We start from the raw sequence: 23094 nt of genomic DNA, 5'->3' as shown, positions 1-23094 counted from the left end.
CTCTCCTGTTCCTTCGCCCTGAACGCACAACCCAGAGTGAGTGCTTTGTGCATCTATACTGTTGTGCCGGGATTCAATTACTAATTAATTATTTACTTGAATCCCAGCACATGAACTAATTCTGTGCAACCCCGTGCTCACATATTAAATACTTTAAATGCACGTGAAGTGAAGTGCAATCTCCGTGCCTAAATACAATTATACATTTTAAACACTTGTGCTCATTACCCAGATTATATCCCATGTACCAACTACAATACACTAACATTAACACACGCAACATACAACATAAAACACAAAAATACAGGGGCGGGGTACATTGCCACAGACATACAGACCAAGAGAGCTGGCTTGGCACAAAAAGCCTTTGGCTTAGCTGTAGGCAAGTGTCAGGGTTTAAAAAAAATTAATAAAATTGTGTGTTCTTAAAATTCTAAGTGAACTACAAATTCATACATTTTTGGGTTTACAAAGGATTTCTTTGTTACTGACTTTGTGTCTCCCCTAGATGGATTACTCTGTAGTTCTTTAATGTCTGACTTGCTAAGCACCTTAATACTCCTAAGTATTCAAGGCATTGAAATCTACTAAAGGAACTGCTTCATCTAAATGATTCTATACAAACATGTACAGTGTTGGGAAGCCTCAAAGTCTTGTCTTAAAGTAAATCTTACTGCATTGTAAGGCTGGGGCGATGCCTAATTTTTCACTATCAATATATCATTCTCCAAAAAAGCCGATATTAAAGTTATAAAAATAAAAAATCAGTAATAAATGTGGAGCTGTGGATTACTGTGTAACATTGCAAGTGACGCTTTACAAACTATTATGCACATTAAATTGATTACATCAGTTTATGCATATACAGTAGTAATTTTTTTTTTTCCCCTGGACTTTTTATTTTCACTCTTCCTTAAATGCGCTTTACTTGCTCTTATCTGCCCCCTATTTTACTGCATTTAATCCTTTACTTTAGAGTACTGTAATCTGTCAAGTGTTATTTAATCTGTAGTATTTTGTATTTAATTATATCCTGATGTAACTATCACTGACACTGTTATCTGCTCCGTTATTGAATCGTATTTTGTCATACTTGTACTTGCTAGAACCAAAGTCATTGTATTTATCTTGCTCTTAATTGTATTATTACTTGTACTGTGATCCTTGAAATGTATTTTTGTTTAGGACTGTAAGTGGTCCTGGATAAGGGCGTCTGCTAAGAAATAAATAATAGCGCACCAGTTATTTTGGACTTGGGTGCTAAAAGGAAAATTTAAAGAACCTTTAAACAGCAAAACTGTAAATAGTTATGATGTTGACAGCTACCTGCAGAGACATTGGTACATGTTCTACAACACTGATTTTTACGTTGGGATTGGGGGATTTTCAAAAGAAAATGTCTCATAGTAAGCTTGTCTTTATGTCTATTTCTGCTACCATTATTTATACTGTGTACTGTTTGCATGTTAACTTCGTTAATCTGAAATAGTTACACTGGAAAATAATGTAACTATGCTGTGTGGTCCTGTGGTTAAAGAAAAGGGCTTGTAACCAGGATGTCCCCAGTTCAAATCCCACCTCAGCCACTGACTCATTGTGTGACCCTGAGCAAGTCACTTCACCTCCTTGTGCTCCGTCTTTCGGGTGAGACGTAGTTGTAAGTGACTCTGCAGCTGATGCATAGTTCACACATAATAATATGTAAAAACGCAGATGTTATGGCTGAAAACGCAGATTTTGAGATGGTATGCTTTTTACAAATGCACATTTTTAAAGGCTAGCGCGACCTCTGCATCTCTAAATGGTCACGCAAATTAGTTGTGTTACCGGAGGATCCCAAACATTACTTTCTTTATTTACTTTCTTGCTGTCTTACTTTAGAAAACAATTGTCAAACATCGAAAGGCATTGTAGCTCGGTCGATACAGTATTTGTAATTCTAGCACACGCTCTTAACTCCTGCACAGATCCAGTCCCTTCAGTAAACACTCACAGGGGGCGGGGCAGGGGGAGAAGGTGAGCTCAATCGCATGCAGATTCTGCGAGTCAGACCTGAGGGGAGGAGAGAAGCTCTGCGCTTAATGCAAAAAATAATGGCAGATTCCAAATTTAATAAAAAATAAAAGTTTTTCATTGTTTAAACCCTTTACACAAAAACGATGCACAGGCTTGATGATCGATAGTTGGCAAACTGTACGATTCATCCAGTGATTTTTTTTTTTTTAATTGTACTGGTATTCATATTATTTCTTTAATAATGCTACAGCACAATTATCAAACAGGGATTTAAACCCACTTTTTTATTTTTATAATGATTTTAATGTAGCTTTGTTGTGTGGTCCAAATTCATGGGACTACAAACTGTGGTTCTAATAGACCTAACTTCTTTTTAATAACAAAAATAATTGCAAACTGTGAGTGGGGAAAAAACGTTTTTTCTTCCATTGGATTGAATTGAGTCACACAAATAAAACACAATTTGAGTTGTTGTTACTGTAGGTCAGTTTAATGAATGTTTATCAAAATCATCCGGTACTTCTTGGTACTGAGATCAGCACTGCACATACAACATAACTGCATGTTAATTTAAATCCAATTTAAAAAATGGATTAAAAATATATATATAGAAAAATCAATATGAATCCAATTGCTTTCCATTCATGTTTTGCCATCGAGATGAGAATTCTGTGAGGGTGTGACGTCAAGGTGGTCATGTCTATTTCTGTTTCTATCATTATACAGTGCAACCCCTAACAAGCCTATAAGGACTTTATTTTGCATCATCCTTAACTTAAGAAAAAAAAAACATCAGAATTTTAAAACTAAAAGAAGCTACAGTACAAAGTAGACAGTTGGACCTCTATTTGAACCAGCGCTCCGTTTTAGATAAATTAACATTTTCAGTCTGGTGGTTGAATGGGATTGGTGGGCTTTAAAGACCTACTGTGTGAATATTGTTATATATAAAAAAGGTTTAGGGGTTTAACAGAAATAGAATAACATTGAAGTTCTTTTAGCCTTGAACATATGTATTGAGATCCATTTTGGTGGATCTCAGTGGGCTCCGTGATCCACCAGCAATAAAGTGAACAAGAGTGCAATAAAGTAAAACCCTTTTGATCAATTGGGATTATCTGACTTTAAGCCAGTAGTGACCAATATGTTAAGGTAGCAACGACAAAAAAAACAAAACAGAATGCAAACATATCAGAATTTTCAACTAAGGATGAAAAATACTGAAGTTTTTTTTTTTTTTTTTATCGGGGGAAAAGAAAATTCTGACAGCTACTATGTATTTTGACATCATCCCATAAAAGTAACAATAAACATTTCAATTTATTAAAATTAAAGAAACATCTTAGTCAAGTACACAAATGTGTCCCGTTTTTGTTTTCTGCAAAAACTAAACATGGTGGCAGAAAAAAAAAAAAAGTTAACTTTTTTTGCATGCTTTGGTCTTGACCATTTATCCAGCTCAGGCTCAAAAGATGTTACAGCACAACAAAGCTGAGCCTCGATAATTTGATCAGAAAGCTTTCCGCACTTTTTTGACTGCAGGTCGGTCAGTGCTGAAAACGTAGTCTCCCACAGGCATGTGGAACCAAAAATAACAGCAAATTCCAGCTCCCACCTTTCGTTGATGTTACGCTTTGGTGTCAGCTTCTTTGAAACAGGGATATTTTCATCCAAATCGGTACTACTGGAAGGCACAGAAGGCTCTCTACCATCTTTTGTAACTCGCACCACAAAGCGATCAATTGAAACCACCAAACACAAATTCGCAACTGTACACTACGAAATGCGCTGAGGAAGCTTGTTGCTCGGGTTACTGAGGTATGGAAGCCAGAGTACAGTTATTAGCGCCATCTACTGTTTGGAATTAATGTCATTTTTGTTTGTATGTATTCATTGTCAGGAATTATATTTTTTAAATACACAATCAACCCTGTTAAAACTATGCTAGGCTTATGTGTTGATGCTTGTTCAGATTTGCCCCAAGATCCACATATTGGCCACTACTGATCTATACAAACTGATCAGCAGATTACATTTGGATTAAAATTGTTTAAATCACATGGAATGGAGGAGTATCCTTTGATAATAACAAGACTTCGTTGTATAAAGCATGCTCATGGCACATGGCTGTTTTGAAGTGAATCTGGGAAATATTTCTAGTCAGCAGCAAGTAGCTCTAATACTCGCACCAAACTTGTGAATTCACAACCCCACAATAAAGTCAACACTTTTATTTGTTCCTTGCAAGTATTCTAAAATAAATCACTTTGCGCGGTGCTATGGGGAAAATGCATAACTTGTCTCCATCTTTTAGAGAATATTGATCTGTTTAATATAAACAGGTTTATAAATGGTTTAAAGAAGGGGTCCCTGAGTGGCTCACCAGGTAACAGCACGACCGGGTGCTGTGCAGCATGAGCCATACAGTCGGGATGGCAGGATCGTGTCCTGGCTGTGAGAAGTCACTGGTCTTCTCTGGGGATTCCAAAGGAATCATCAGTTTGACTCTTGCGCTCCTGCTGGTTAGGGAGGCAAAACCAGACTTTTTCCCCTCATCACACTACAGCGGACCCTACTGGCCAGGGTCCTAGTGAGCTCAAGAGGACACCTGCATCTGGCCTTTGTCCCCCAGAGGCTGGTGGCTCGCTGATATCTGCTGTGAGTTCCTGGATGTAAAAGGACAGTTGGCTTGGTTGTGGGATCAGAGGATGCCCACCGACCTTCAGTTCTTCTGGGCTGTTGTGGGGAGCTGCAGTGAGGGAACGTAATTGGCCATTCTAAATTTGGTAGAAAATCGGGGGTACAATAATTGGGCACTCAAAATTGTATTACATTTAAAGTCGAAGTACTCTGGGAACCTCCATGCCCTAATTTGACAGAAAGCTCAGAAGAGACGTAATGGATTATATATAGTCCAGTTGTCTTGTGCTGAACAAGGCTTATTCAGCTATAAACTTAAAAACCTGACCACTTAGCTTTGCAGAGAAGATGGGAAAGACTCTATTTGAAGCAGGGGCAAAAGGCTATCTTCTGAGAAGACTAAAAGGAAAAGTAACAGACAATACACTGCTGTATGCTGACTTTTTTGCTTTTGAACTGTACACGCTGTTTGCGTTTCCTTTGGCAAAGAAATGTTTTTTAAATACATCAAGAGTGTATCTATTAATGTAAAAACTGTATTTAAAAGATCCGTTTTTGGTATACAAGCTCAGACTAACAAAGGTAACTTACTGTTTCATTGACCAGCCCTTGATGCAGCACCCATGTCTTGTTTCTCCGGGGTCACTGCCTGCGTGTCTAAGAATTAATACAGATGGTGCTCATTAAAAATGGATATGGTCATTAACACGGCAGTGACTATATTTAATTAATAGACCCGCAGCACTACAAAACCTTCAATACAGCATTGCTGACTTTCATAGGGGTGCAGATTTCATTTATCACATTTTATTGTGTGGATGGAAAACAAAGAACTTGGTGTCTTCCTCAAGTCTGAAATGACTAGAAATACATGGGAATGTATTTAAAGCGTTTAGTCTTTAATTAACCCTTATTTTTTGAAAGGAGATAAAACTCATGTTAATTTTACAAAAGGATAGTGCTTAAGAGAACTTGTGTTATATTACTTGAGTTGTTTAATTCTAGTTTTGCAAAATTAACAGACGTTTTGCCTGTTTTAACTCCTGGTTTTTTTAAAAATGTTTTTTATTTCAATTTACAGATCCAGGAGGTATTGTAAATGCATGCTTACAGTGAATACAGGCACTGTTGCAGTTTTAGTAGGGACTTGGGTGGTGCACAGTCTGATTGTCATGCTAACCAGACAGGTAAAGTGTTGGTCTAAGGATGCTGGCATTTAGTTGGAAAGGGAAGTAGGCATTAAAAACAATGTAAAATATGAATTATTCACATAATTCTCATTGCATTTAAACCAAGTGATGACTGACAGACTTGTGGACAGGTAATTGAGTTCTCAAATTGATTTTAGCATTTAGATTAGCCTAAATGAACAGTGAAAATAAATAGTATAATTTACTGATACTATCCTAGAATTGATATGGTGTTGCTATAGAGCAGTCAATCCCTTGTATTACTACTGTAGAGTGTTTTGATACAGTGCTGCTTTCCCATTATATCCGAGAGGGTGTATACCGTTTATTTACAGCACAGAACTTAAAATCAGACTGTTACAAAGAGTGCTTTACCACCCACTGAACTGAATCATTGACTTCCAGGTGAAATTCCACATTATCTTAGTAACTGGGCAGCTGAATCTCGATTATGTAAAGTTACAGTAAACACTTGTTACACTATTACCTCATTTTCTGAGCCTGCAGTTAGTGGGCAACTACAAAGCTTTTTTACTCTCGCAGATAAGTCAATTTCATAACTTTCGATCTTGATAAACATGTTTACTCTGTCACGTCATTAGTGAACATAGGTTGCCTGCCACTTACTGTAGCAAGAGAGAGCAGACAGTTCACATGCATGTCACACATGATGGTGGTTTCCTTCTCCCAGGATTCCTTGTAATTAATTATAAGGAGGCTTTGTGGTCCAATGGTTAAAGAAAAGGGCTTGTTACCAGGAGGTCCCTGGTTCAAATCCCACCTCAGCCACTGACTCATTGTGTGACCCTGAGCAAGTCACTTAACCTCCTTGTGGCTCTGTCTTTCGGGTGAGACGTAATTGTAAGTGACTCTGCAGCTGATGCATAGTTCACACGCCCTAGTCTCCTGTAAGTCGCCTTCGATAAAGGCGTCTGCTAAATAAACAAATAATAAAATAATAATTCTCCCCCACTGGGGATGAAGGGGATTTTGAGGAGGCGGTCATACGTACGCACACTTTACCTACACATCTGGATAACCGCTTATCCAAATGTCATTAAACTTGGTATTAAATTATTGAGAGGATCAGATTCTGGGGATATAAGGGGTGTGCCTTTGTGATCATTCATTCACCCCTCTGTATTTCGCACACATTTTGGCATATGGATAACTGCTAAATTGTCTTAACTTTTTTCATACTGAGCGTGAATTTTGAATTTGCAGTCGTGGCATTTATTTATTTATTTATTTATTTATTTATTTATTTATTTATTTTTACTGACATTCTTGTTGAAATGATCTTCCACCTGAGCTGTTATGTGACAGAAGGATTAGGCAGCTTCATTTTCATACAAAGCTGTTGTATACTGTAGTTCCCGGTAGGTTGTCAATGGGAGGATGGTAGGGTGGGGCAGGCACGACCAGTATTAGAAAGTTATGTGGTTTCTATGTGTTCAGTTTTATTTTCTTTGTCAAAGCCATCTTTTTAAGTGGCAGCTCCTGGGCTGAGTGTTTGAAAGAGGCTGTAAATGCCAACGGATCAACTGGAAAAACATCTGCAAAACACTCCAGCAATTAGTGTTGAGCAGCACTTTACACTGGGAACTGTCTTTGATTGCCTAAATATACACAGCAGTTGGTACAGGCGTTCATCTTAAACTGATGGAAGTTCAGTGTGCTTTGCTGTCGTACATTAAAATGACTTTGCCTTCTTTTCTTTACCTGAACAGAAATTCATTGAGTTTGAAGATTCTCAGGAGCAAGAGAAGAAAGACCTGCAGGGTCAAGTGGAGTCACTGGAGTCTCAGTCACGACAGTTGGAGCATAAAGCAAAGAACTATGCAGATCAGAGTAAGTACAGCAGCAAACATCCACACGGATAACAGTGCACCCAGTAGGACTGTTTTCAGTGTCATGTGTAAAGGCATTTTCCACTTAGCATTAAGAATTCAAATGGTTTGTAAGGGTCCTGGAATGGATCAAAATCAAGGGCTCTATTTGAATCTAATGCATACTTTCTAGTTGAAACCATTTGAAATCTCTAACTCACTCAAGAATATTGGAGGGATTTATAAATGGGAATTATACCTGAACAATCTTAGACATTTTGAGAGATTTCTAGTTACAGATTGGATTGTAGAAAAAAGGAAAATGTTATTTCATACAGTATGTTGCGCATATACAACACAACATCTTTAAATTTACACACTGACACTAAAGTTCATTTTAAGTGGAAGAATACCTTCTAGGCTGTTGTAGTTTTCCACATGAGAGGTGTGTGACCAACTTATTCACTGCCAAAGTACAGCATGCTTGTAAAATAGGGTTATTAATAAGCAAAACATTTAGAAACTACCTGTCAATTAGTTAATGAATGATCAATCAATCAATCAATAAATAAATATTTATTTTATATAGCGCCTTTCATAGTGGACCACCATCACAAAGTGCTTCACGAGATCTTTCCTTACTCCGCAGGCATCTCAAGTGGAATGGTCCCCTAAAATGTTCCCCTTTTTCTAGGAAAGCAGTACGACTTAGGATGGGGAGTTTGTTGCCAGTCAATTTCACTCCGTCCTTACTTACTAAATATATCTTGGTATCACTGTCATAGATAATTTTCTGCTCTTTAAAAATATAAGGCGGCTCCTTGGGGTAGGCAAGGGAGGCACTGCCGCCTCGAAAATTTAAGCAAAGAATAAATTAAAAAATCACATACTGAGTGATCACATACATTTACTTTTTTGAATAAATATTAATTATTTTGCACACAAGATGCTACATGAACGTGGTTGAGAGTAATATCAGTTTTATCTTGCAACGTCGCACACATTTAAAAAAACACAGCAGAGGAGGCAGGAGGCGGGTCTCCTTCCGCTGTGTCTGCAAATCATTGGTCTTAACCTCTGCCTGAACTCTAACGTGCGTTGATTGTGTGTGGAAGGCAGCAGTAAAGAGAGAACGAGAAGCGGCGAATGACAATACCAGTAACTCTTATTTTAATTGTTTTGTAATAAGTTAAAAAAAAATACAAAAAAAACCTTAATCAAATAATGTAATTACATTACATCTCACTAAATGTAAATATTTCAGTTATTTTGGGGTAATCAAACATACATATGTACTGTTTGCTTATTGTTGTTGTTGTTGTTGTTGTTGTTGTTGTTGTTGTTGTTGTTGTTGTTGTTGTTGTTGTTGTTATTATTATTATTATTTGATGTTGGTACTATTGTCTGGTTTCACGATTGCATGTTCAGTTATTAGCGCTTTGCTTTGTTGGTGTATCGTATAGTAAACAAACAAAAGGGTTTGGGTAAATTGCAGCATTTGTATTGAATAGCATCGTTTCAAATGTAAAAACAGCAGCGCAAAAGTCGGACCTGCTGCCAATATGCTATGTGTGTATATATATATATATATATATACACACACACACACATACATACATACAGTGCCTTGTAAAAGTATTCAGACCCCTGACCAATTCTCTCATATTACTGGATTGCAAATGGTACATTGAAATTTCGTTCTATTTGATATTTTATTTTAAAACACTGAAACTCAAAATCAGTTATTGCAAGGTGACATTGGTTTTATGTTGGGAAATGTTTTTAAGAAAAATAAAAACCTGAAATATCTTGCTTGCATAAGTATTCAACCCCTGTGCTGTGGAAGCTCCCAGTTTACACCGATGAAAGAAATTGCCCTAACGAGGACACAATTAATTACCTTACCATTGGCCTCCACCTGTGAACCATTAAAGTTGCTGTCACATGGATAAAAACCCCACTGTTGAAGGATCATTGGTCAGGTTGTGAATCTGAAGAAAAATGAAGACCAAAGAGCATAGTAATACATATGCATAGATTAGGGAAAGGGTACAAAATAATATCCAAGTGTTTGGATATCCCAGTGAGCACAGTTGGATCAATAATCAGGAAGTGGAAGCTGCATCACACCACCCAGGCACTGCCAAGAAAAGGCCGCCCCTCAAAACTCAGTGCTCAAACAAGAAGGAGACTTGTGAGAGAAGCCACAGAGAGGCCAACCATCACTTTGAAGGAGCTACAGAGTTCAGTGGCTGGGAGTGGAGTAATGGTGCACCAGTCAACCATATCAAGAGCTCTGCATAACACTGGCCTGTATGGGAGGGTGGCAAGAAAGAAGCCGTTACTTAAAAAGTACCATCTGAAAGCACGTCTGGAGTTTGCCAGAAAGCATGAGAGTGACCCAGCTGCGATGTGGGAAAAGGTTTTGTGGTCAGATGAGACCAAGATAGAGCTTTTTGGCCAAAACTCAAAGCGCTATGTGTGGCGCAAACCTAACCCTGCCCATGCGTCAAGACACACCATCCCTACAGTGAAGTATGGTGGTGGCAGCATCATGCTGTGGGGATGCTTCTCATCAGCAGGGACTGGGCATCTTGTTAAAATTGAAGGAAGAATGGATAGAGCAAAATACAGGGAAATACTGCAAGAGAACCTGCTTCAGTCCGCTAAAAAACTGAAGCTTGGGAGGAAATTCACCTTTCAGCAGGACAATGATCCCAAGCACAAGGCCAAAGCAACATTGGAGTGGCTCAAGAACAAAAAGGTGAATGTCCTACAGTGGCCCAGTCAAAGTCCTGATCTCAATCCCATTGAGAATCTGTGGCACTATTTGAAAATTGCGGTCCACAAGCGTCGTCCAACCAACCTGAACAACCTGGAGCAAATCTGCCAAGAAGAATGGGCCAAAATCACTGACACTGTGTGCAAAGCTGGTACATACTTACCCCAAAAGACTTAAAGCTGTTATTGCAGCGAAAGGTGGCTCTACCAAATATTAATGTGTGGGGGTTGAATACTTATGCAAGCAAGATATTTCAGTTTTCTATTTTTCTTAAAAATATTTCCCAGCATAAAACCAATGTCACCTTACAATAATTGATTTTGAGTTTCAGTGTTTTAAAATAAAATATCAAACAGAACGAAATTTCAATGTACCATTTGTAATTCAGTAATATGAGAGAATTGGTCAGGGGTCTGAATACTTTTGCAAGGCACTGTGTGTATATATATATATATATATATATATATATATATATATATATATATATATATATATATATATATATATATGGTTATGGTTTTTGTTTTATATTTTGGTATTCATAGCCAAGTTCTTTATCCTTCTATGTAACTCTTGAAACAACACTGCCCACTAGTGCCAGCACCTGGTTAATGTCTAGGTCAGCTGAATGCATGGGGTTAGCTCACATAGGCAATCTGAAGTTACAGTATTCATACTCCCCAGGAGGCAGCCACATCCACTGTTGCAAAAAAAAGTACAGCAACATTTTAATAAGACTTTGGAAAAGGCCAAAATGACTTTGTTTCTTCCAAAAGAAAAATGTTACTGTTTTAAAATGTTCTTTAAGATCCTATTTTTTTTTTGTTTTGTTACTGAGGTCTGACATGTTTGAAGACTGAGCAATCTTCCGTGACTGCCTCTAACATATTTAAATTTCAAGTTATATGAATGGTTAAAAACTATTGTATAATCTTTTTCAAGGAGTGAGAACTAAGGCTTTCAAATGAATTTTCTGTACCTGCTCATCAAGCATGTTATCAGTGTTCGTTTTAAAATTTTGGTGTAGATGTTTTTGTTCTTTCTATAGATATTGATCGATATCGATACATCATTACAGCATAGGTACACGTAAGAAGCACCAGCTTGGACTGCATTAATGTAGAAACCAAAACCAAAAAAGGAGACTGGATTTTTGAAGTCTTGGACAATGGTTTCACCCTTTTAAAATAAGTTCCACTTCATTGAAGGCCCCCTCAGTACAATCTGAAGTATGACCCTGCTGTATATTTCCCAAACTTTTTTCTTTTTTTCAGGTTGTTTTTTGACTCCTTTTTGTAAGGTGTAGATAATGGAAGGAACCATTTTTTGTGGCACGTGAAAAGAAAAAAAAAAGTGTCCTTCCTCATTGCAGTGGTAATAAGTGGAAATCCCCAGAGTGTAGGTAGCACTAAAATTCAGGCTTAAGTCTTACAGCTTAACTGTGCAAAGTCACCTTTCAGATCATATTTAGTATTTGCAATACAGTACATACCAGACGTGGCTGTCATGCAAGAGGTACTGCCCAGATATCTGCATTCTCTATTGCTGTTGCAAGCCACAGAACTTTAGCAGAGCTTTTAAACTCAGGTGCTTATTTTCTTTTACAAGGTGCCCTCTGGTGGCAGCAAAATGTAATATCACAGACTTTGACATGGACTTGATACTCTTACACCTTTCTTGTGTGTAACTCTGCATGTCCTGTTTTGAAAATTGTTAAAATACCAACATTTTTTTTTTTTTTACTTTAACAGCTTTGCCTTTAATCTCCTGATCATATATACTATACCTGCATTACCTGTGTAGCTAAAAACAGCATCACAATGAGTAAGATAAAGTAATATAAATGCTTTAAGTGCACTATTCCCACTATAGTACAGCATTTGGAAGACTATGATATTTAATATTGTGTACAAATTTGGTACACAGCTGTGTTCTTTGATCCTCTGTGTCACCTTTTGATATTTGTTAATTGGACGATACAACAATGCTCAGTATCTTAACAGTCGTTTTCACTTTAGTCAGCAGGTTAGATGAACGGGAGGCAGAGCTGAAGAAAGAGTACAATTCACTTCATCTGAGACACACAGAGGTGAGATTAAATCCTTCTTTTTTTTATTTATTTTATTGGCTAAGTATAGCCAAACCTGAATTAATCGGTCACCAACTGTTGACTGTTTGTTTCAGTCAGGACAACTCATTTTATTAACTGATTAGACATTTGATATTTTTAACATACATCATTTAGCTTGTTTGGCGTTTGGCCTCGCCTTTTTAGGTACTCGGAGCAGCCTCAAAAGCTTGCATATTGAATCTCTCAACCGACACTGACATTTAGGCAGGAAGGCAGTTTGACTGCCAACCCCCTTTAGCAAGGCCAAAAGTGAGTAGGAGGTAAACTTAAAGACAACATATCACATTATATATGGAGATTTCAAAGAGATCCAATTAATCAGTGGGAGATGTTGCAGTTCTTCTCAGTTACCAGCTGAGGGATATTGGGCTCCAGTGAAGTGGTGGCTACTCTAAGCACTGCATGCAGGTTATCATCTGTCAGCCTTGTTCTGAGGTGTGACTTGTTTAGCTTCCTAATGGAAAACACCTGTTCACAGATATAAGTGCTTCCAAACAAAGACAACAATTTCAAAGCTTCTCTGCTAAGATTAGGAAACTGATTGTGGTCCAGTGATCGGTAGAATTCTAGGAGAGGCAGGTCCCTGTGTTTGCTATTCAGCGCATTGGAACTGCAGTTCAATACCTTCAAGCTGGAGATCGTCAGGTACACTTTCTGCATCAACAGAGAAGGGATCTGCGAAGAGTTTCAAAGAGGCTTGCTCGCTCCTGAATTGGTCAAATCTGCTGGCAAAAACCTCATGTAGTTCTTTCAGGACACTTGCATGGCGTATCCAGTTGTATGTCTCTTCACATGGAAAGGCTTGTTGACATGTTTCAAAGTGTGTCAGCTGCCCTCTCTCAAACTGGTTTGTGAACAGCTTTAATTTCATTTCAAACGCACACACTGCCTCAAACAAATCACAAATGAGATGCTGACTTCCTTGTAACTTTAGGTTTAAATCATTTAAATGTCTTATGATATCAGTCAAAAAAGCCAGATCAGCAATCTAGTCGCTTTCTTCCATGACAGACATGTCTCTTCCCTTCTCTTGCAGAAAATGTTTTATTTCTTTTCACAGCAAAAAGAACCTCTTTAGGACGTTGCCCCGGCTAAGCCATCTCACTTCAGTGTGATAAATCAGGTCACCGTAAGTGGCGCTTATATTCTCCAAAAAAGACACTGATTCAAAGATCGCGAACGAATAAAGTTAACTGTGGATACAACAAAGTCCATAATTTCTTTAAACTTCAGGTATTTTGCACACAAGGCCTCCTGGTGTATTATACAGTAATACTGCTTCAGCAGTGCAGCTCGATTCCCGATGTGCTTTTTTAAACACGCTATAAAACCGTTAGTCTTGCCAACCATAGGTGGAGCACAGTCGGTTGTCACCCTCACCAATTTATCCCACTGCAAATTTAAATCTTCAACAGCTTTCTTAAAAGCATTAAAGATGTCAGATCCAGTGGTTCTGCCATGCAGAGAAACTAGAGATGCCAGCTCCTGGTGTACTTCAAATGTTTGTCACTCCACAAACGAAAATTAAAAGTTAGGCTGTATCAGTGGCATTGCTGCTTTCGTCCAGAGCAGCAGATAAATACCCTATTTTTGCATTTGCTTTTTAGCTGATCATAGCTATTTCCAGACATGTCTGCTATGCGTCTCTGCATAGTCATTCTGGAAAGACAAACATTTTTAAAGGAATCTTTATTTTCTTTGCAAACAGCATCACATATTTGCATCAGGCAGTCTTTTACAAATTCCCCATCGGTAAAAGGGATAATTTTACAAATCGCTGCGTGGCGTTGAAACTTGCTATTGTAGCAGCTTCAGATTCCTTCTTTTTCCGTTCGAAAACACCTTGCTGCCCAGTAGTTGTATTTTGAGAGACTCCACTTTTTTTGTTCGTGCTTCTCCCAGCAATTCTTTGTATTTGGGATGTTTTGTCTCATAATGGTGCCGTTTATTGTATTCTTTGGCAACTGTGACGCATTCAAGGCAAATGAGGCACATATGGACACCGGGTTTGGATTCAGCAAAAAATATTTTTCTGTCCACTCTGGGTTAAATTGTCTGTGTTCAGGATCAATTTTTCTTTTTTTACTTGTACATGACTTTGACAGAGACATGTTTTGAGACGCTACGGAGACCACCTACTGTAATTTTGTGAAAGTATAAAAATATTTTAATCGCAGAGCAACAACCATAAACGTGAATCGCTGTCTTCCATTTAGCGTCTAGCTGGCGCCTGTTTCTGATTTCTACTGCCTGTTTTCTACTGTATCCCACCCAAATCCCACCAGCTGAGGCCCTGTAGGTGGCAGTCAGATTCACCATGGTAATGTTACATTTTATTTTTCCGGATCTGAAATGATTATTTTAATATTTTAATAGAATTTACAGTTGTAAAACATAACTCCTGTTGTGATGGAAAGTAACGTTCTGTGGTAGTTTACAAAAAGAAAAACAAAAGCAATGAGAATAATATGAGTGAGAGTAATCCCATTGTCAACACGTATCACTCGCTGTTGTAGCCCTGATTCCCCTGGTGCAAATCCAAATGTTAAAGGGATTGTAATAAAGATGGGCTGCTCCAATACATTGACTTCAGTTTATTTACTCTACCCTGCCGTGGATACAGTTGAGTTACCTGTGTGGAATGTGTGACACACTTTATTAGGACCTGTCTACCTGATTGGATTTGACATCGCCCTCAATAAGAGATGAAAATGAGGTTGATCGTGTGATTTGACGTGTGATCCCTGCAGCACTATAAAGCTGCTTAAGTATCATTGTGGATCAGTTTCACCCAACAATGCTGCACTTGTAACCTGATACTTCCAAGACCATAGTGCATCCATACACCGTGCCAGAATTGTGTGTGGATGGTTTAAGAAGCATGAGGAAACCAGGTATCTTCCATGGCTATCACACACACCAGCCCCCTGATCTCAATCCAGTTGAGCATGTTTGGGATGAACTCGGACAATGCATTAGTCATTCCGATCCTCTGCCTACCTCTGTGCACCAATTGCATGAAATATAAACAAACCTCTGGGCACCTTCCAGCACCTTGTACAGTCAAGGCTGTGATCAGGGCAGACAGTGGCCCAACATGGTGTTGTGTGCTGTACAGGTTTTAATAAAGTGGCCAGGCAGTGTGCATCTAAAGAACCGCTGTCACAATGCTGATGAAACTTGGTTAGGACATTCTTTAGCAAGTTATTGAGTATAGGAATCTGGGGCTATAAGGAGGAGCCTGTCCATCTACAGTCCATCTGCCTGTGTGCATGTTACACAGCATCCCTCCTTTTTTGTAATTGTAATTAAAATGGATTCCTTTCTGCAGCATCTGCTTACCTCCAAGTAACTAAACCCCCTTAAGCAGAGAGACTCAATGAACCTTTAATAAAATTGAGTACGGTAATATTTCAATTAAATGGCAAATCTAAGCTGTAACTCTATTTATAGTTGTTTTGCACTTGGAGATTTGAGATGACTGCGAAATGAAGCATCAGAACTGGGTCACGCTCTTGAGTCGCTACGTTCAATGTATCTGCTTTAACAGAAGCCCAGGGCTACAAGTCACATCTTTTCCAAATGTTTTTGTCAATACAGTCTTATAAGCATGAAGGCAATCTCCAAAGAAGGACCAGGGCTACAAGTCACATCTTTTCCAAATGTTTTTGTCAATACAGTCTTATAAGCATGAAGGCAATCTCCAAAGAAGGACCAAAGTCAGACAGGTGCGGGATCCCTTAAGAAATCCTTAAATTAAGGTGTAGGAAGTGTATTGACAAAACCCCTGCTGAAGTACCAAGGTTTCTACTGTGGAAAAAAAAATAACAAAATGTTCTACATGTTAGTCAAATAAGACAAACAGATTATATTATATTTGACAGTTTTAAGACATTTTTAAAGCTTGAAAAACAAGTATCATACAGTAGACCCCCCTGCTGTGGCTGTAAATTCAAAATTAGCTGTCTGTATGATTTTGACGAACATGACATATCAACAGAATGTACAGAGCTGCTGTATAGAATAAGAAACGCCAATGAATAGTTTAATGAAAATTGATGTGGTATTTAGGACATAAATGTCATTGGTAAGCAAATGGGATGTTCGTATCACAGCATAGTATATTAAAATGACTGATTTAGAAGTATGTGAAATAACTTCTTGTGTTCACAAGATACATGTAGCAATGTGTGACATACAGACAGACATATATATATATACAGACAGAGACACCTCCGTATATCTCCACAATGTGATACTCCCAATAAAGTATGCTAGAAAATGTTCATACCAAGTTTCATCACAATTTAATAAGTTGCTTCCCAAATATAATAATCTTGCTAGGAAGTACATTCATACTGTGCATATGAAATACTGGCTGTTCGCTCTGCTCTCCGTCTTGTTTTTCAAGCATGTTTATTCTGCATTTAGTCTCAGTATTGAGGTTAGTTGGCACAGAAGACTTCTCATACATACAGTGCCATTCTTTGTGCTTACTTCTGTCAGTAATGGTGTTGTATGGTGCTTGTCTGATGTCCATTTAAGCATTATATTAATATGAAAGAGACTAAAACAACAGATTCATTGAAAATGAGTTTGCAAATGGATAAAGGCTGTTAAGGTTTAGGCCCTTTAAGTTCTGCATTGCCAGACACAGAGAGCCATTCAATGCCTGTCATACAAACAATTTATTTTGCCAAAACTGTAATCCTAATAGAACAATCAACTTACAAACCAATGCAAGTTCTGTTTTTAATTAAGAGTAAAATTAAAACCTATTTCCTGTTATGATAACAAAATATCCTTTATAATACCCTCTTTTCACCTGCACATCAACTGGTGCTTCACAAGAAGGCTTGTCTTATGGTATAAGATCAGCTGTATATACGTAATGCAATTTGTATGTCTGTGATTATACAGCATGTGTTATTTTTGTATTATACAGATGATTCACAACTATATGGAACACTTAGAACGCATCAAAATTCAGCAGCTAACAGGGGGCGATACTCTAGAATCTGGGACACTTGGAAGAGTTAGGTAAGTATATTAACATGTTTCTTTGCTTGATATAAATAATCTATAAATTCAACAACACAGAAAACATGTAACCCTTTGTGGATTATAGTATCAATAAGATGTATGTATTGCTCAAATACTGTCTTACGTGTTTGTAATATAGGCTTAAAAGCTAATTACATTTTAATGGAATATTGAGTCTGCTGACTTTGGACAGTTGTCTAGTAAACATCTGTTGGACACATCAAGGACTGAGATGTTTGTTGATGTGTTCCTGCTGTTGATGTTCAAAGGATACTGTATTGTTCTGTTTAGGGGTTCACAGAAAGTTTTCATAAGAGTCACAGTAAGACCGCATCACAAGCAGACATATTCTATGTAATGAGTTGTGCATTTGCAGCAAGTCTTTTGAAGCAAAAAGACGTTGCATCTAGAAACTGTCAGATAGAAATACTTCACGCATGCTGTTGTCGGCAATTTTATTTTCAAAAATATATTTTGAGAGATTGCTGTGGCCACTGTCCTTTGTTGTCTGTTTAAAAAAAAAAATAATAATAATTTTATTGGGTTTTGTAGTGTGTCGTTTTACAGAAAATAAAAACACAAAGTTTACAATTCATGTAAATATAGTATAAATCACATGAAAACATAAGATTTCCTGTTGAATGTACACATGCTTCTTTGTTTCCTGTCTGCTTGACATAAAGCCATACCAAATACATTTCTTTGAAAAAATCAGAACACAAGCTGTATTTTTATGTAATTTCATACATTGTATTTAGACGTAACTTTTAGCTAAAGAGAAAATTAAAATAACAAGTACAGTAGATGGCAGTTAAAAATGCTTCAGAAAATTGAGGACAATGGCACGTAATGAGTTAAGCATGAAATTAGAACGTGATGGGTGGAAATATAATCTCAGCTTCTTATGAGGACATACACAAGCAATGGCAGCTTACTGTATATTGTAAAATACACTGTTTCCAATGTAGAACTGTAAATATATATATAAAAAAAAACACATTTTAAAAAACCTTTTCTCAGGATTTTATATTATTTGAAAAATCATGACTCTAAAATATGGTACGTACTGAAATGAAAATAAAACAGCTGTCTCACAAGTGAAGATTTTGGGGCCCTGTTAATGCATTTTAAAAGCCTATGGCAATTTTTCTTTAGAAAACATACAAATATCTTTTTAAACAAGCGCTTCATCTGTTGATGGGTCCGGGAACTCTCTTATTCAGATCTGTGTTTGTCAGCCAATAAGTTGAACGCTGTCTCCTGAGGGAAGCGTACTATTTAATTGGCTCTCTTTGTGAGTTGCTGCATTGATGCTGAGGAGACGGAGTCTGCGAACTGCATGCCTTTCACAGAGCGATGATGTCACTGCTCAGTGGCTGCTGCAGGACTAGGCTGCACAGAGCTGCTACTGCCTCTGTTGCTGCGGATGGCATTGTTTTTGTGGGAGAGTGACAGTCTCTGGGAGCTAGGATACACCCACGTTGAGCTCCCCTGTGCAGCCTTCCCCACAGAGTATCTCTTCTCGTTGCCGGAGCTCCACAATGCCAGGGCATAGTCATGAGTCCCGGCTGCATGCTGCTCTTTGTGTTTGGCTTTGTTGGCGGGGCGGTGGTCATTAATTCAGCGATCCTGGTTTCTCTCTCCGTTTTGCTGCTTGTGCACTATTCCGTTTCTACTGGCCTGCCGGCTCTGACGCAGAACCTTCCAAGGATAATCAGGTACCCGTGTGGCATTCAGATATTACCCTCCACTGCCTGCCTGCCTGTGCGTGTTTCCTTTACCTCTCCCCTCAGTAGAAAAACTTTAATCATATATGGCTATTTAATCATAGTTTTAAATTGTTACTTGTAGGATGTTAGATATTTTTTGCAAAGTATAGGCTACTGATTATTGTGTATACTATTGTACAATATTCTTCAAGTGATATAATTGCTTTATAATCTGCAACTTTCTATGCAGATTACAGTGCTACAAGCTGATTCTCAGTTAAAATAGATTGATACTGTACAAGGGATACATAATGACGTCTTGTTTACTGATGGAACTAATCAATACTTTACCGTTGTGGAGTTTGAACTGAGACCATTTTGTCTTTGTTTGTTTGTTTGTTTGTTTGTGTGTTTATTTGTTTGTAAGCATCGTCGGTCACCAGAGCTGCATTTTAATAAACCCTGTTTGGTGTACTGCATAACAGAGCTTTTTCATTGAAATCATTTGCTGTGTCGGTCAGTCTGTGTGAGCGAGGCATTGATGCTGTTATGGGGTAATGGTGCACAAAGGTTCTAACCAGCTACTGTAGTTTACACACTGACGCTAGAGATCAGGCCACAGAAATGTCTGCGCCAAATTGCCCTCTCATCAGTTTTTAACAAACTGGATGCTTTGCAATGCGATGCCGAACCCCATCCCTGTAAATACTGTTTTCATCTCCTTGGAAACAGTGTTTTTTGTGCTGCATTGTGGTCAACATTCTACTTTTGTTAGTTGTTTTGTAAAGCTTTATTTGGCATGCAAGTGCATCACAGTGTTGTGTACTCAACCTATGTCATCTGCCCTGGTCATGTCACAGGTGAAGATCAAAATTGGCCTTGTAAAGTAGAAATAGGTCTCCAATTCAACTAGCTGACATCTTTATTGGGCAAACTGACATCTAACTATTATGTAGTTAATGTGACACCATGAACACCACTGGAGGCTGTGAGCAGTACGCAGTATAACATCTAAGAAATAAGAGACTGCCCTCAGTTTGAAAAGCAGACGTATATACAATCATTAACATATTCATTAATAAACCTTATTTATGAAGATAGTAAAATGATTTTATTTCAAGAACCGGTGGTTATGCAAGTCATGATGGTTCCCTGCATTGAATCAAATGGCATACAAGATTCTTCTTTTTTGTTTGAGTGATTTTTACAACCTAGTTTTGACTTTGCAGTCAGATCTACTTGTACATTTGTATAGCTATAATACCCTCTAATACCCTCTGAGAGGTCTGTGATAAAATGAGTTACTGTAGGAGGTATTTGTAAACATCAGCATTATATCACGTTGATTACTTAAGATTCTTTGCTGATACGCTGGTCTAAATGTCTTTTCAGATGATTACACCAAAGACTGATGTTTTATTTTATTTTATAACAGGGTAATCAACAGCTCACCTTTTACAATATTTTCAACACAAGGACTGAGCTACAAAAGAACTACATTTATTTAGCATACATAGAACAAAGAAGATTTAGGGGGGACATGATTTAAATCTTGCAACTCTAAAGGTGTAGACCTAGTTAACACTAATCAATACTTTAAGCACAGTATAGAAACCAGGACCAGAGGATACAGTTGGAGATTAAGTGGCGATAGACTTGGGACAGAGGGAAGGAGACACTTCCTCACACAGCAAGTGGTGACGGTATGGAATGGGCTACCTAGTCATGTTGCTGAGGCAGAGTCCCTTGGATGGAACGGAAGGAGTTGAATGTTACTGGCTGAATGTTAGTTGACAAGTTTCTCTAAAAGGTTTATTATAATGGATCCAGTTTCTGTTTTTGAAGAAATAGGAAATTATCCTGAATGCACATACTATTGGTTCCAACTCCGCAAGTTTTAATTTCATTTAAAAAAAAAATCTCTAATTAGCTTCCTAGGCCGTTTTCATTTTCAAACATTTTCATTGTAGATAATATGTATTCTATCTTTCAAAATTCAAACCATTTTCCAAATATCCAATCGATTTTATTATTATTAAATTAACTAAAGTACAATTAACCCTGTATTACAATACAGGGCTTGAATTTCAGCGCGGGATTGTGGGTATCGCACATTTTCCAAGTTGCTCCCACATATCTGCAACTTTCAGTGCGGGAAAATCCCGCAGAGATATTTTAAGACACCAAGCTACTGTATTTTTCACCCAATTTAGAATGCCTGAAACGCTACAACAATCTATAAGAAAGTGGGTGTCAGTGACGAAAACACTATGAGCCGCATTCTGAGTAGTTCTGGTTAAATAAATAAATAAAAGTAGTGCTGGATATTTTAAGTGCCTCGAGACTTTATTCTCTCGTACGTGATTCTCGGCAGCTATCTTTAAGGATTATAGAAACTCAGGACACTGCAGTAAGTAAACAGTTTTTTTTAAAAAAAAAGACTATATCAAGTCTATCTATCTATCTGTTGTTTTGCAAGCGGTGACTTTTACTTTAACTCTTAAAACTCAGCCCCATTCATTTTGAGCCGCCAGCGCACCGAAGGTTACGCACATATTACTCAGGCACGGTAAAAGCCACCTACCTGGTGTAAAAGTACAGACATGGGGATTTCCAAAGACGTATTCAGTGTGTGTATGTGGTACTCCTGGCCAGAACTACGATCGCCTGAAGTTAAGCCTCTCATCATGTGACAGAGTTCACAGCTTAGGTTTCGTTTTGAATTTATTGTCATTGTAGCAGCTAGACTGAAAGGGGCAGTATCGTTGGAAAGCTTAGAAGCTCAGCTCCCCCCCTACCCCATATGTTCATTTCATATTGAGGTTCAATGGTGCAGTGTCTTTTTTTTGAGCCATCTATGATTACAATATACATAGCAGTGACCAAACATGATTATTTTGGAAAAGTTTTTTTTTTTTTTTTTTCTTTTATTATAACATGTATTCTCATCTCTACCACATATAGTACGCCTGATCCAGTTACAACTTACACAATATGAAAGGACATTTTGTGGCCTTTAATTTGATATGTTACATGCATGCAGTCCAAACTATCCAGTAGTTAAACATACATAAATGAAATCAGGCAGAAACAGGGCTGAGTGTAAAGAGTTAAAAAAAAAAAAAAAAAAAAAAAAAAAGAAATGGAGCTCTGGTTAAGAAGAAAAGCACCTTTTTCTTCTGCTACTGCAAAAACTTCACAACAGGCAATAGCAAAAGCAATGGAGAGTGCTCTGTCTCACAGTGATGAACAGCTGTTGGGTCTCCTGAAAGCAGCTTATTTTAAAGCAACACCCGTGTGAGTGATGATGCAGTGAAATATATATATAGTTTTTTGTCAGTCCCCCCTAAAATTTTGGAATCCCCCCCATTGGCTGCAGCATAAGGGGGAAATCCCCCCAGCACACAAAAATGAAATTCAAGCCCTGCAATAGACATTTCTCGTTCCATGATTGATTGATGATAGCATTCAAAGTGTTAATGATGGTTCCAATCTGCTTTATTCCAGCAAGAGTTCAGGTAGTGCAGCTGATCAGAGAGCTTTGACAGCCCCGCTGGGTTTGCTGCTGCAGGATGAAATTGCTTTTTGGCAGGAACAGCGTTGTGTTTTAGCGGTCAGATGATTGTATAATGTGTCCTTTAAAAAAACAAAAAAACAAAAAAAAACTGCAGGGTATATTTATCCTTTAAAAAATATTCATCCTCCTTTTTCACTGATCACATGTAACACAAGCTAGAAACTACTGCAGTGCTAG

General features: G+C 37.9%; 1 protein-coding gene across 13 annotated transcripts in view; it reads left to right on the top strand.

The window, feature by feature from the left end:
* The window catches only part of LOC117424382 (C-Jun-amino-terminal kinase-interacting protein 4-like), a 102321-nt gene that overhangs the window by 26150 nt on the left and 53077 nt on the right, over positions 1 to 23094 (top strand). For 8 of the 13 annotated variants that reach the window (XM_034040672.3, XM_034040667.3, XM_058992469.1 and 5 more), the window contains exons 2-4: positions 7577 to 7697; positions 12476 to 12546; positions 17534 to 17628. In XM_034040672.3, the coding sequence (XP_033896563.1) occupies positions 7577 to 7697; positions 12476 to 12546; positions 17534 to 17628 (287 nt within the window). Of the gene's footprint in view, positions 1 to 7576; positions 7698 to 12475; positions 12547 to 17533; positions 17629 to 19018; positions 19350 to 23094 lie in introns of those variants that run through there. The other 5 variants (XM_034040671.3, XM_058992474.1, XM_058992470.1 and 2 more) reach the window with 4 other exon arrangements.

The sequence above is a fragment of the Acipenser ruthenus genome, chromosome 19 (assembly GCF_902713425.1).
Source record: "Acipenser ruthenus chromosome 19, fAciRut3.2 maternal haplotype, whole genome shotgun sequence".
Taxonomy (NCBI): Eukaryota; Metazoa; Chordata; class Actinopteri; order Acipenseriformes; family Acipenseridae; genus Acipenser; species Acipenser ruthenus.
Note: the sequence above shows the minus strand (reverse complement) of the source record. Positions and strands in the feature narration are given on the sequence as shown.